Below are 12723 nucleotides of genomic sequence, written 5' to 3' on the forward strand. Positions count from 1 at the left end.
AGAACTAGGGCACGTAATCTACGCATGACACATTTGTGAAACAGCAGAATGACTAAAATGTGACTTTCTTATGCCACTGGATTTAACAGGTTATTGAGGAATTTTACAACATATTTGGTCCAGAACTGAAAGCTGTGACGGGTGATCCGAAGCGTATTGACGATGTCCTTGGTAGGGTGGATGGTCTCGTCAGTCCCATGGAAGTATTAACCTTTGACCCTTTTAGCATCAAGTGTTCCCAGTTCTGGAAGTATGTTATGGAAGATTTCAAGATTGAGGTCCTGGTAAGTAGCTAATCTAAGGATTTTATTTTACTAAAATATATTTTAGCTTAAAAAACCTATTCTCATGTTCAGTCTAAAATTTGAATTTACATGAATGGAAATGCTCAGATAACCTTACAACCAGAATATAGTAGTAGTGATGGTGGTGGTGGATTTAAATTTGGGTTTTTCACTTTATTATTCTTATAAGAGAAATTCATAGGAATGTGATGTAATGGGTAGCACGAACGAATTCTTACCATTATCCTTCCTGTTGCCTGAGACAAAGTAGAGTCACAGTATAGCACTTGGCTCTTGTAGGAGGTACAACTAAGGAAGCAGAAATAATTTTTTTTTAGTGAACAAAAACAGATTATCTCTCCCACCCATTCTTTTACCCTGGTAAAAAGAGAATCATAAAAGAAAAGGAAAAGCCTTGCGAAACATATGGAGAGTCAAACAAAACAAATTCCTGAGTTACTATGTCCAAAATATGATTCTCAATCCTTATCCTGAGTTCCCTACTTCTTTGTTGATAGGTGGGTAGCATGTTTTTCATCATGAGTCCTCTGGACACTGTGGTTGCTCATTGTGTTGATCAAAGTTCTTAATGCTTTCAAAGTTGTTTAACAATACTGTTGTTATTGTAGAAATTATTCCCCTGGTTTTGATCACTTCACTCTGCATCAGTTCATGCAAATCTTCTTACGTTTCTCAAATATCATCTCTTTTGTCATTTCTTATAGCACTTATGGTATTCCATTACATTCTAATGCCATAATTTGTTTAACTGTTCCCCAATTGATAGGCATCCCAGTTCTTTTCCACTACAAAATGAGCTGCTATCAATATTTTCATACCTGTGAATCTGTTTCTTCTTTCTTTGATCTCTTTAGGCATTTCTTCCTAGTATTGGCATTGTAGGGCCAAAAGATACAGAGTTTATTCAGAGTCTAGGTACTTTGGCATTAAAAACCCTTCATAACCTAGACCCTACCCTAGTCTTTTGTCTTCTTACACCTTACTCCTCTACCACATACTCTTCAATCCAGTGACACCTACCTTCTCTGAAAAATGCACTCCATCTCTTGGCTCCATACATTTTCTCTGGTTGTCCCCCATACCTGGAATGCTATCCCACCAAATCTCTGCTTCTTGGTTTCCCTGGCCTCCTTCAAGTCCCAGCTAAAATCCCACCTTCTACTCGAAGCTTCTCCTAATCCCTCTTAATTTTACTGCTTTTCCTCCATTGATTATTTCCTATTTATTCTGTATTTAGCTTTTTTGTACATATTTGTTTGTATATTGTCTCCCCCATTAGATTGTAAGCTCTTCAATGGCAGGGACAGTCTTTAGTCCTTCTTTGTATCCTGGTCCTTGGCACAGTGCCTGGCACATAGTCAGTGCATAATAAATGCTTATTAACTTACTGAAGGATAGTTCCAAATTGCTTTCTTACGACTTATGAACATGTCCACCACAGGTGTGAATGTATACATTTTCCTGCAGCCCCCTTGACATTTTATTTTCTTCCTTCCTTCCTTAATTTTTTCTTTCTTTTCTTCCTTTCTTTTTCTTTCTTTTTTCCTTCTTCCTTCTTTCCTTCCTTTTTTCTTTCTTCTATCTCTCTTTTTTTCTTTCTTTTTGTTTTGTTAGCTTTGCCAGTCTGATGCAGTAGGACTTCAGATTTTCTTTCATTCTAAACCACTGGCCATCACCATGCAAACCTCATTCCCTGACCCCCACTGCCCAACTCCTCCCTCTCAGTTCCCCACTTTAAAGCTACCTACCCCTTCTCCTCTACTGTCTGGAAGAACTGCTCCAGAGCCAACAAACTCACTCTTATCTTAAATCTTTTCCTTTCCTGATTCTTTCCATCACTGGCCTCTCACTTAGGCCTGGCTCCTTCCTGATGACAGCTTCCCTGGCCACCCTTTTCAGCTCCAACCATGCTTTCTTTGATTACCCCTGATCCACTGGTCTAGATGGGGGAATTGGAATGTTTCTTGCTCCCCACTGCCCCTTCCAGGTTCCTCTACTACCACCATCACTCAGTAATGTCTACTCCTTGGAGGTTCATTCAATCCATATCTACCACCCAATCAGAATTCTACTGATGACTCCCAAATCCACTTATCCAGAGCTCACCTCTCTGCTTACTTTTACTCTCACATCTCCACCTGCCTATTGAACATGTTGTCCTGTAGACATCTTAAACTCACATGTTCAAAAATCAACTCGTTCTCTTTCCTCCAAACCCACTCTCTTTCAGACTTCCCTATTTCTTTTCAGGGAAGAGTGATTACTCTTGGATCTACCCTGTTATTGGGAGAACTGACTGTCCTGCTCCCAAGTCACTGAGGCTCCCAACTCATGTCCTCCCCAGCTCCTATGCTTCCTCACTCCTGCTGTGTCTAAGCTGTCCGAAAGGCTGATTGATTTGACCTTTGTAACATTTTTGTTGATGCTCCCTTCTCATCTCTGACACCACCACCCCTCCAGTGCAGACCCCGGATTATTGCCATGATAATCCACCACTGGTAGGTCTGCTGGCCACAAGTTCCCCCTCTAGTCCATCTTCCATTTAGCTGTTAAAGCACAGGTTTGACCATGTCACCCCTCCCCACCCTCTACTACTTAATAAACTCCAGTGGCTCCCTGTCATCTTAAGGGGCAGAAACAAAATCCTCTCCTGGGCATTTTCAAAGCCCTTCATAACTTAGTCCCCACCCCTTTGCTTCTTCAGTCTTCTTACGCCTTATACTGTCCTCTCTTCTGCCAGAAGCCTTTCTGGATCCCTCTTTTTCCTCCCTGCCTTCCCTCTGTTGATTATTTCTAATTTATCCCATCTATAGTTTGTACATGGTTGCCTGCATATTGTCTCCCCCATTAGACTTGAGTCTCTCCTGTTAGATGCTCCCTTAAGAATAGAGATTGTATGGGGGCAGCTAGGTGGTGCAGTGAATAGAGCACCGGCCCTGGAGTCAGGAGGACCTGAGTTCAAATACAGCCTCAGACACTTAACACAAAAACTAGCCATGTGACCTCGGGCAAGTCACTTAACCCCAATTGCCCTCCAAAAATAAAAGCAAAAAAAAAAAAAAAGAATAGAGATTGTATTTTGCCTTTTTTTGTACCCTCAGTGCTTAGCACAGAGTCTGGTACAGAATAGGTGCTTTAACAAGTGTTTATTGACTAATTTCTATTTTTCTAATTGAGACTTAAAAATATGGTTATTGATAAATTAGATTTCCTCCTTAGAAAACTGAATGTTCATATCCTTTGACCTTTTATCAATTGGTTCATTCCTACAGATTTCATTCAGTTCTTGATATAGCTTAGAAGTAATACCTTTATCAGAGCAACTTGTTGCAAGGATTTTTTTTCCTAATTCCCAAAACAGGGAAATTCAGAGGATGGGAAGGTTTTTGAGGAAAGAAAATGAAGTAAGTTTTGGAGCTGCTCAGTGTGAGATGCCTTTAGGACATCTGGGTGCCAATGTCCAGTAGACATTTGGTGTTTTAGAACTAGAGCCCCTGGGTGCAGTCTGCTATGGACATGTGGGGTCTGTGCTTTGTACTTAACACCATCAACATTAGCATCCTTAAGGGGCTGGTCAAACACAGGCCCTTTCCTCCTTCAGTCTCATCTCTCACTTCCCATTAGCTAAGAGATTTGTTTTTAATATTTCAAAGTTTCTGTGACTATATTATGACATAATGAAATTCTGGTTCTGCTGCTTCTGGGCTGTGTGGCCTAGAGAAGTCTTGAACCTCTCTGGCTCTCAGTTTGCTCATCTGTCAAATGAGGGGCTGGCATTGGGTGTTCTCTGTGGTCTGGTCCTTTCACGCTGTAAATCCTGTGGGCCCATGACTACTGCATGCCTTCCCAGAGAAGGCATCTTCATGAACCTTCTGGTGTCTAGCCTCTTATCTATATAGTAAGGCTGTTCCCTAGATAACAGACACATTGTCCATCACTGGACCTCTGCTTCAGATGTTTCCAGCTTGGCAGACCTACCTACCTCCCAGAACTTGAGTTTGGTTAACTGGCAGAGTCTTCAAGAAGTTGGCATTGTCTTGGTGCCATGATGAGGATCCAGAGGGACATCTTGGTGAAAGCAGCCCCTAGAAATCTTCCACCAGCTCCAGTGTTCTTAGCTAGTCTCCTCCGTTCTCGCCCTCCTAAGTTCTGCACAGCAGCTGACTTAATCTGGCACATCTTTTCGGCAGGTTATTGAGAAAGAAGCAAAGAGTTTTATTGACGAATCCTTTAAGACTCTCCGATCCGCAGAAGCTGCCTTTGACATGCTCTTAAAGTTCAAGCACATTCGCTCCCGGGAGGCTATAAATAAACAGATGATGATGAAGTTCAATGACATTTTGGCCCAGTACTGTAAAGAGGTAATTGTAAGCAGCACGTGAGCCGGCACACTGTGCTACCTAAGCATTGCAAGCAGCTGCAAGTGTGCAGAGGGCAAAAGAAGGCTGGCAAATAGCTTCAGAGCTGTTTGTGTGATGGGAAATCCAAACCCAGGAACCTGCAGAATTTCCCCTGATGACGATGTCATTTAATGACTCAAGTTACGAGCCAAAACAAAGTGCCTTTGTTGATATAGACAAGGAATTCTACAATTGCGCATCACATGCCTGCCATGATCTGAGCTGTGGACTAGAAGTGTTGTTGGATCTAAAAGGAAGCCGTAACGTGGTCCTTGGACATCTGAGACCTTTTAAGCCACAGTTGTCTGAGTCTGGGTCTAAATCCTGGCTCTGCCTCTTAATTCTTGTGTGACCTGGAGCAGGCCACATTCCTCCCAGGCCTCAGTTTCCTCATCTATAAAATGAGGGGGTTAGACTAGATGACCTCTAAGGTCCCTTCTAGTCCTGTTCTTAGGATCCTGTGATTCCATAAGCAAGGGTTAGGGAAGAGATAGTAAAGGAGCCCTCAGTTTCTCCCAAGCCAGCTGGTGCTTTGCTAGCTTTTGTCCTTGGACCCGAGCTGATCCTTGACCAGACCAGTCTTGGTCATCAGTTTATTGCTTTGGCCACAACAGAGGTGGTCGTCATCAAGGAGCTTTCAATCTTGTTTAAAAGAAAAGATTTGTTAATATATTTAAGGGGTGTATCTGTTTGGATGCAAACCCAGAGTCTCAGATTGGTGTTTCCCAAGGGGTTGCCAGTAGTACTGGGACATTTCTGATGGCTTGAGTGCAAGTGTTACCAGAACCATGTTGGTACTGAAGCCAACCAAAAATATTCTAGTTTGGCAATCCATAGGAAAATGTCACCCCAAGATTCTGGGGCCTTATCCCAATGGATAAGCATTCTACACATATCCATTGATACGAAATAAGTGAAGAATCATTCTATGAAGTCTAGAATAGAGCACTCTAAAGAAATTGAACTTTGCCTTAATTATCTGGATGATGGTAAAACCTGCTCCTTTTTGACCGTGGAGTCTTGGCCATTGGTAGTGACAGGAATAGAGTTATGACTGTTGCCTTGGCTCTTAGGTCAGACTATGACAAAAAACGTTACAACTTTGCATAGTACACGTCCAAGTGAAGCTCATATGCACACATGCATGGGGGTGTATGGGTTTTAATTGTCATACAAATAGGGACACTGAGGAGATGGAACAGAATGAAAAACCCCTATTAGCAGAGAAGAGGCTATGAGGAAAAAAATAAAAAGCTACTTTATACTTTAGTATTTCTTTAAAATTCCGGTTTTTTATCTGTAATTTGCTTAAAATTTACAGATAATAGAGAAAAGGTCTTTGATATGTCATGCTCAGGACCATTGATGTTTATGAGTCACCAAATACTTTTGATTTTGTCTTTGCAGGTTGACATAATTAATCGCTTATTTGTTATGAATCTTGACAACCCGCCCCTCTACAAGAATCATCCCCCGGTAGCCGGTGCAATATATTGGGAGCGATCTCTCTTCTTCCGGATTAAGCACACGATCCTTCGATTTCAGGAAGTGGAGGAGATGCTGGACAGTGAGCGAGGACGGGCGGTAGGTGGCTTGTGCATTATTTTCCGTATTTTGCAGCTTTATCCTAGATAAAATATAGTTTCCATTTCCAATGGCTTGCCAGGACTGGGACAATTCTGCCCCAGTGACTCCAGCCGAAATCCTTTAATAGGTAAAACAAAAGTATCTGGAAGTGGGTAGGAAGATGAAGGAATACGAAGACAAAAAATCCGAGCAGTGGAGAGAGTGGACAGAGCAGAGTCTCCCGGGTCTTCTGAAGAAAAGCCTGCTGGCCAAAGTCCGCATGAGCAGCTACTCCACGCAGGATTACGGAGGACCGGTAGGACTCTCCTCTTCTTTGTTCCCGGCTCACGATCGCAGGGCTTTTGTTCGCTTCCTTTAATGGGACTGATGAGTATTTTAAGATGGGGAAGAGAGGGAAGCCAGGGAAGGAGTCCTCGGGCTTTGAAGTTTTGAAATTTTGAGGGTGTCCGATGACGAAATCGTCAGTGTGCATTTGTCCTTGTCGAATATGCTTTTAACATGACATAACCTGTCTTGCTGTCTTTTTTATTGTATTCATTCAATTATGAATTGTCTCTTCCCTAGTCAAATTTGATCAGTGAGGATGTTGAGACTACCACGGACAAGGGGATTTACTTTGTTATCAATTTTTCTCCTGCTCTTAAAGAGATTATTAATGAAACAAAATACATGGAACAGCTGGGGTTTATTGTGCCGGAATTAGCAAGGAATGTCGCACTTCAGGAGGACAAATTTCTTAGGTAAGAATGTTCTTCCGGGAAGGAAACTTTGTTGTGTTTAAAATATCCAACGGGGAAGCCTTATTTTTTTCCACAAGGGAATTGTTTTTTCACTTAACAACACTAGCCTTGTCTAGCTGACTTGGTAGCTGAGTTGAAGGATGTATAAATACCATGCTTCTGGTTTCAGTTAATTGTCATAGGTATTGTATTTGTGCCTGGCCCAAGAGCAGCAGCACATAAGAAGACAGCAGTGAACTAGTTTGGCTTTAGATAAAATTACCATTTCTTTGGAGAAATGATGACTTTGTAGCAAATGAAATTATTAAAGAAGGTAATATATGAGGAAGGGGCCAAAGTCTAGGGTGCATGGAAGAAGGGCACTGTGGTTCAGTGGGAAGAATCCTAGATTTGGGGTCATCTGTTAATAATTATCTGGCATGTTGAGCAGACATTAGTCTCTCTAGACCTCAATATTATCTTCTGTAATATGAGGGCATTGGAATAGATGGCCTCTGATCTCATAAAGCAAATAATTGTGTGAAAGGGGTCATAGCAGGAAGAGAGGATTCTGGACAAGACTGTATAAAGGACAGGATTTTCCTTCAGTTCCCAAATCACTTCAGGAAATCAGCATGAGACCATTATTGAAAGGATGGAAGAAGGAGTCAACGTTTTTCATGGGGTTAAATATTTAGCTAGCTAACAGACTTTTTTTGGGAATCCATCTGTGACATGAACTTTAATTATAGCTTCCAATGTCTGTCACTCCCTAGGTACACAGAAGGGATAAGGCATACATTGGATCATTATTATACACTTTTGGGGACATTAAATGATGCAGAGTCCACTCTTCTTGAAGACCACACCCAGGAATTAGGGAGAGTATTCAAGGCTGGATATAAGAGATTGAACTGGAATTCACTGGGTAATGTAATCCATGTATTTACTTTTATCGAGAATTTTACAATAACTAATCTTGGCAAGGAAACATAACTGCTATTGTTTAAAAATTTTTGAGTATTAATAAAATAGGTTCCATTGAAAATAGAATTATAAATAAAATTTGATTTATGATGTTTTGTGTTTTAGAGCCCACAAAGCAGATTCAGGGACCTTACTGGAGACAAGAGAGATGATCCTTGTTCTCCCATTTTCCTCAACATTTAGCAGAAAAATGCTGTCTAAATGAGTGCCTTTTTTTTTGTGAGTGTAAGTCAATGATCACACCACAAAAACAAAAGACATGCAAAATATATTTATTTGGAACCAGATTTGTTGGGCTTTAATTCTAGGGTGCACTCACCAGGCTCTTGTTCTCATGGCAAGATAAATAAGCATGGCAATTGAAATGAGCCTCTGGGCACTGCCAGCTGAAGGTTTGGTAGCTTTGAGGTCTGCTGTTGTTTCCACCACTATAAGTACCAACAAGTGGAATGTAGGTCCATGAAGAAAGCAGTAATCCAGAGTCTGAAGGTCCATATAGGAAAAAAAATCAGCTCTTTATGTGGACAGTGACATAGTAGGTTTTTTCCAGTGTTGAGCCTATAACTGAAAGAATCCCCATTATAGTATACCCCATAGGTGGTCATCTAATCTTTCCTTCAAGATGTTCTCATCTACCCTTTGGCTGCTTCAGATACTCCACACAGGTTTCCTGTCTATGAGTTCATCAGTCTCGTGAAGACTAAGGGTCCTCTGAACATCTAAGAACGTAAAGCCATAATGAACAAAAGACCTTTGGGGCAGTTTAACAGAACTAGAGGACAATGTATGCTTTTGCATTTTAACATAAATGGTTTGCTAACCAAAATCATACTCAGAATGGCGCATGCGGAATAAAACATTCAAGACTTCATTGTCACCATATACTTTGCAGGGGACCCATTTGTTTAATTCCAACTACTACAGGTGGTATCGCTTTTCAGCCACCAGCGGCTCAGAATAATGAACCTCAGTTTTTTTCACTTGATGCTTTCCATCCTTCCCCCACCCCCATTCTCCACCTAGTTGTTTTAAAGGGACAAAGGATAAGGCAACTACCAGTCTTCTTTTAATTCAATTTTGTTTTCAGTTCTAAACTCTCACCCTCCCACTTCCCCTTCCCTACCCATTAATATAGCAAGAAAAGCAAAATCTATTAAAAATTTTTGTAGAGAAGCAAAATGAGCTCTTACATTAGCCTTGTTAAAAAAATGCTTCCAGCTGTACTCTGAGTATATCAGCTCGTTATGACGGGTAGCATGTTTCATCATAAATCCTTTGGAACTGTGGTTGGTTTAGTTTTGTTCAGAATTCCCAAATCTTTTAAAGTTGTTTGTCTTTACAATATTGTTATTATTGAATGATTTTTCTTCTTCTTATACTCACTTCACTTTGTATCAGTTCATACAAGTCGTCCTAAGTTTTTCTGAAAACCACCATCTTCATTTCTTTTGGCATTCCATCATGTACATGTACTATAACTTGTTTAGCCATTTTCCAGATAGATATTCCTCATTTTCTAATTCTTTGCAATCATGAAAAGAGCTGCTATAATTATTTTTGTACCTATGAATTCTTTTCATCTTTTTTGATCTCTTTGGAGTACAGACCTAATAGTGCCATTGTTCGGTCAAAGCCTTTTGGGCTTTGTCAAAATTATATATTTGACACAATAGTGTCAAATTGCTTTCCAGAATGGAAAGACCAGTTCATAGCTCCACCAACAGTGCATTAATACACTTGTTTCTCTACCCCCACCCCACCCCATCGCAGCATTTCTTGCCTATTTATAGCCTTTGACCATTTATCAGTTGGGGAAATGGCTCTTATTCTTATAAATTTCATTCAGTTCCCTAAACATCCTAGTAATGAGATATTTATCAGAGAAACACTACAATTGTCACCCCATCCCAATTTCCCACTTATCTAATAATTTTAGTCTCTTTGGTTCTGTTTGTGCAAAATTTAAAACATATATAATCAAAGCTGTCCATTTTTACCTCCTGTGCACCTTTCTAACTCTTGTTTGGTTAGGAACTCTTTCCCATCCATAGAACTGACAGGTGGTCAGATATTACCTTTATGTCTAAATCATTGTAATAGCCATTTGGAGCTTTTCTTGGTGTGTATATACATCTACACACACACACACACACACATATATATGTATGTATGTATGTGTATGTGTGCACGTGCGTGTGTGATGTGATGTTGGTCTGTACCTCAGCTAAGGTTTTAATACAAACAAGAAAATACAGAAAAAAGTGTAATACAGTTAGGAAATAAAGGCCTAAAATATCTGCTTATTTATCCAAATCCTGCCTTAGACACTTACCAGATATCTGACGTTGGGCTTGTCCCTGAGCCTCTTTGAGCCTCAGTTCCCTCATCAGTAAAACAAGGGAGTTGGAATGGATGGCTTCTGAAGTATTTTCTAGCCCTATACCTATGATACTATGACGCTGGTCTTACCCCCATTCTCTAAGCATGTGGAACAAGCAAGTACTATGCTTCTTTTTGCTTTCCTACAGACTCTACCTAACAGCTGTTACTCCCGTGTCTTCCTATAATAATGATTTTGTTAATGGGTGAGGGATCATTTTGTCTGAACTTAATAATCCTGTGGCTTTCTCTATTAAGGAATGGTAACAATCACAAATTGGGTTATATCTAAGTTGGTGAGAAGTGTATGAAATGAGAGGAGAAAAAAACAATGCCTTGCTTTAAAAACCATAGGTATTGCTGACTATCTTGGTCGGTGTAAGGAAGCCATGGGGAAATTTGAGTCTCTCATACACCAGATTCATAAAAATTCTGAAGATATTACATCCAGGCTTGCAGTAATAGAAGCAGCAAATCTCTTTAAATACCCAGCTCCTAAAAATGATGAAGAACTTCCTGGTAAGGTTAATATTTTATTTATCTATTTTCTTAAAAAAAAACAATTCTTGCTATAACTATGCCATTTTAACCCAAAAAACTGTCACAGAGATTCAATAATTTACTTGAGTAATTTCTGTTTGTGTCATAAATGTCATTGTGAGCAAAACATTAAAAAATAATTCTTAAATTTGAGGGACCTCACCCTCAAAGCTTTTGATAAAGAATCTTATACTATTCTTGTGGAGAAGATGGAGAGGTTGGACCAGGGGTGGTGCACCTACAGCCTTAAGGTCACATGTGTCCTTAAGGCTGCAGGTTCTACTCTACTGAGTTGGACAGTAATCCAGGCAGATGGATTCAGAACTGTTTGGATGACCAAACAGAAAGAGGAATGACTGTCAGTGGTTCAATGTCAACATGGCAGGAGGTCTCCAGTGGAGTATTGAACCCCAGGAATCTGAACTTGGCTGAAAGGAAATGGACAGACTGGAGCATTGGGATGAATCTAGCAAGAAAAAATTCATTAGGGATAAATATAAAGTCTTACACATGGGTACAAGAATGAACTTCGCAAGTACAAAATGGGGGTGGCATGGATAGGCAGTCGATGTTCTGAAAAAGATGTGGGGGTTCTTGTGTACATCAAGCTCAACACGAGTCAGCTGTGTGACATGGGATCCAAAAGGGGTGCATGAAGAGAGGCATAGCTTCCTGGAACAGGGGGTGATAGTCCCCCAAATCTCATTTGGAGTATTTGATTCACTTTTGGGCACCGTGGTTTGAGAAAGACATTTATAAGCTGGAGGGAATCTAGGATGGTGAAGAACCTTGACTCCATGTTATGTGAGCATCAGTTGAAATAACTGGCTAGATAGATAAACCATCTATTAAGTGCTTGCTGTGTGCCCAATACCGTGCTAAGTGCTAGGGATCCATATCCTAGCAGACAAGACAGTCCCTACCCTCAAGATGCTTACATTCTAGTGGAAGAAGACAATGCTTACAGGCAAGACATGAGAAGAAGGAGAAGTCTGCAGAGTGAGTCTAGGAATGAGTGAGGGTCAAGTATGACTGAAATCTTTTCTGAAGTAGTCCCAAGAAACTAATTGTCAATCAGGAGAGCAGGTCTCAGGGTGAAGATTTTTTTCTGGGGTGAGAAAGTGGCAGGAAAGGAGGAAGAGGAGGAGGAGGAGAAGTCTAGAGAACGAGTTCAGGTATGTGATGGTAAGGTTTGCCAGAAGAGAAGACAGAAGGGAGACAAGATAGCAGCTGTCTTCAAGTGTTTGAAAGGCTGTTGTATGAGGAAGGGATGACATAAATTAGAATGCTTCTTTTTGGCTTGCTGTTTGTCCTTCTTTATCGAAGAGTTCCATGACAACAGAAAGATGATGCCATGACTTGCAAATGAATTGGATTTAAGTGAGGGAGGGTTGTGCAAAGTCACCAGCCTCGCTTTCTTCTCTGAAGCCATCTGGGTCCAGTGGCAGGTTATAGATCAGGATGACTGGAGATGGTCCTGCTTCTCTTTGGCATTAGAATTCAGACCTTCGACCAATGGTGCCAGGAAGGCATAAACGAAGGTAGAGGGATGATGAAAATATGCTTGCTGGGAGTCCATATGAAGAGATTCTAGTTACCCAGGAGGAAACAGATAGGAGTAGAATCTGTAGTAGATCTGGAGTAGAAAGCGCAACAAGGTCTCAAAAGAGACTCTAAGATAGCTCTCCTACAGAGAGAGAGGAGGAAGCGCTCCTGCAGAAAGAGAAAGGAGATAGCGCTCCTGCAGACAGAGAGAAGAGGTAGCGCTCCTGCAGAGAGAGAGAGAGAGGAGATAGCGCTCCTGCA

The 12723-nt window shown here is 40.8% G+C and overlaps 1 protein-coding gene across 1 annotated transcript in view; it reads left to right on the plus strand.

The window, feature by feature from the left end:
• Positions 1–12723, plus strand: part of DNAH10 (dynein axonemal heavy chain 10) — a 172643-nt gene that overhangs the window by 38190 nt on the left and 121730 nt on the right. Inside the window, exons 9-15 of the mRNA XM_069081604.1 lie at positions 90–284; positions 4496–4666; positions 6113–6289; positions 6420–6545; positions 6857–7032; positions 7788–7939; positions 10732–10896. Of these exons, the coding sequence (XP_068937705.1) occupies positions 90–284; positions 4496–4666; positions 6113–6289; positions 6420–6545; positions 6857–7032; positions 7788–7939; positions 10732–10896 (1162 nt within the window). The remainder of the gene's footprint in view (positions 1–89; positions 285–4495; positions 4667–6112; positions 6290–6419; positions 6546–6856; positions 7033–7787; positions 7940–10731; positions 10897–12723) is intronic.

This window comes from Petaurus breviceps, unplaced genomic scaffold, assembly GCF_028583685.1.
Source record: "Petaurus breviceps papuanus isolate PSGF00001 unplaced genomic scaffold, PetGlider_PUasm1.0 99, whole genome shotgun sequence".
Lineage (NCBI taxonomy): Eukaryota > Metazoa > Chordata > Mammalia > Diprotodontia > Petauridae > Petaurus > Petaurus breviceps.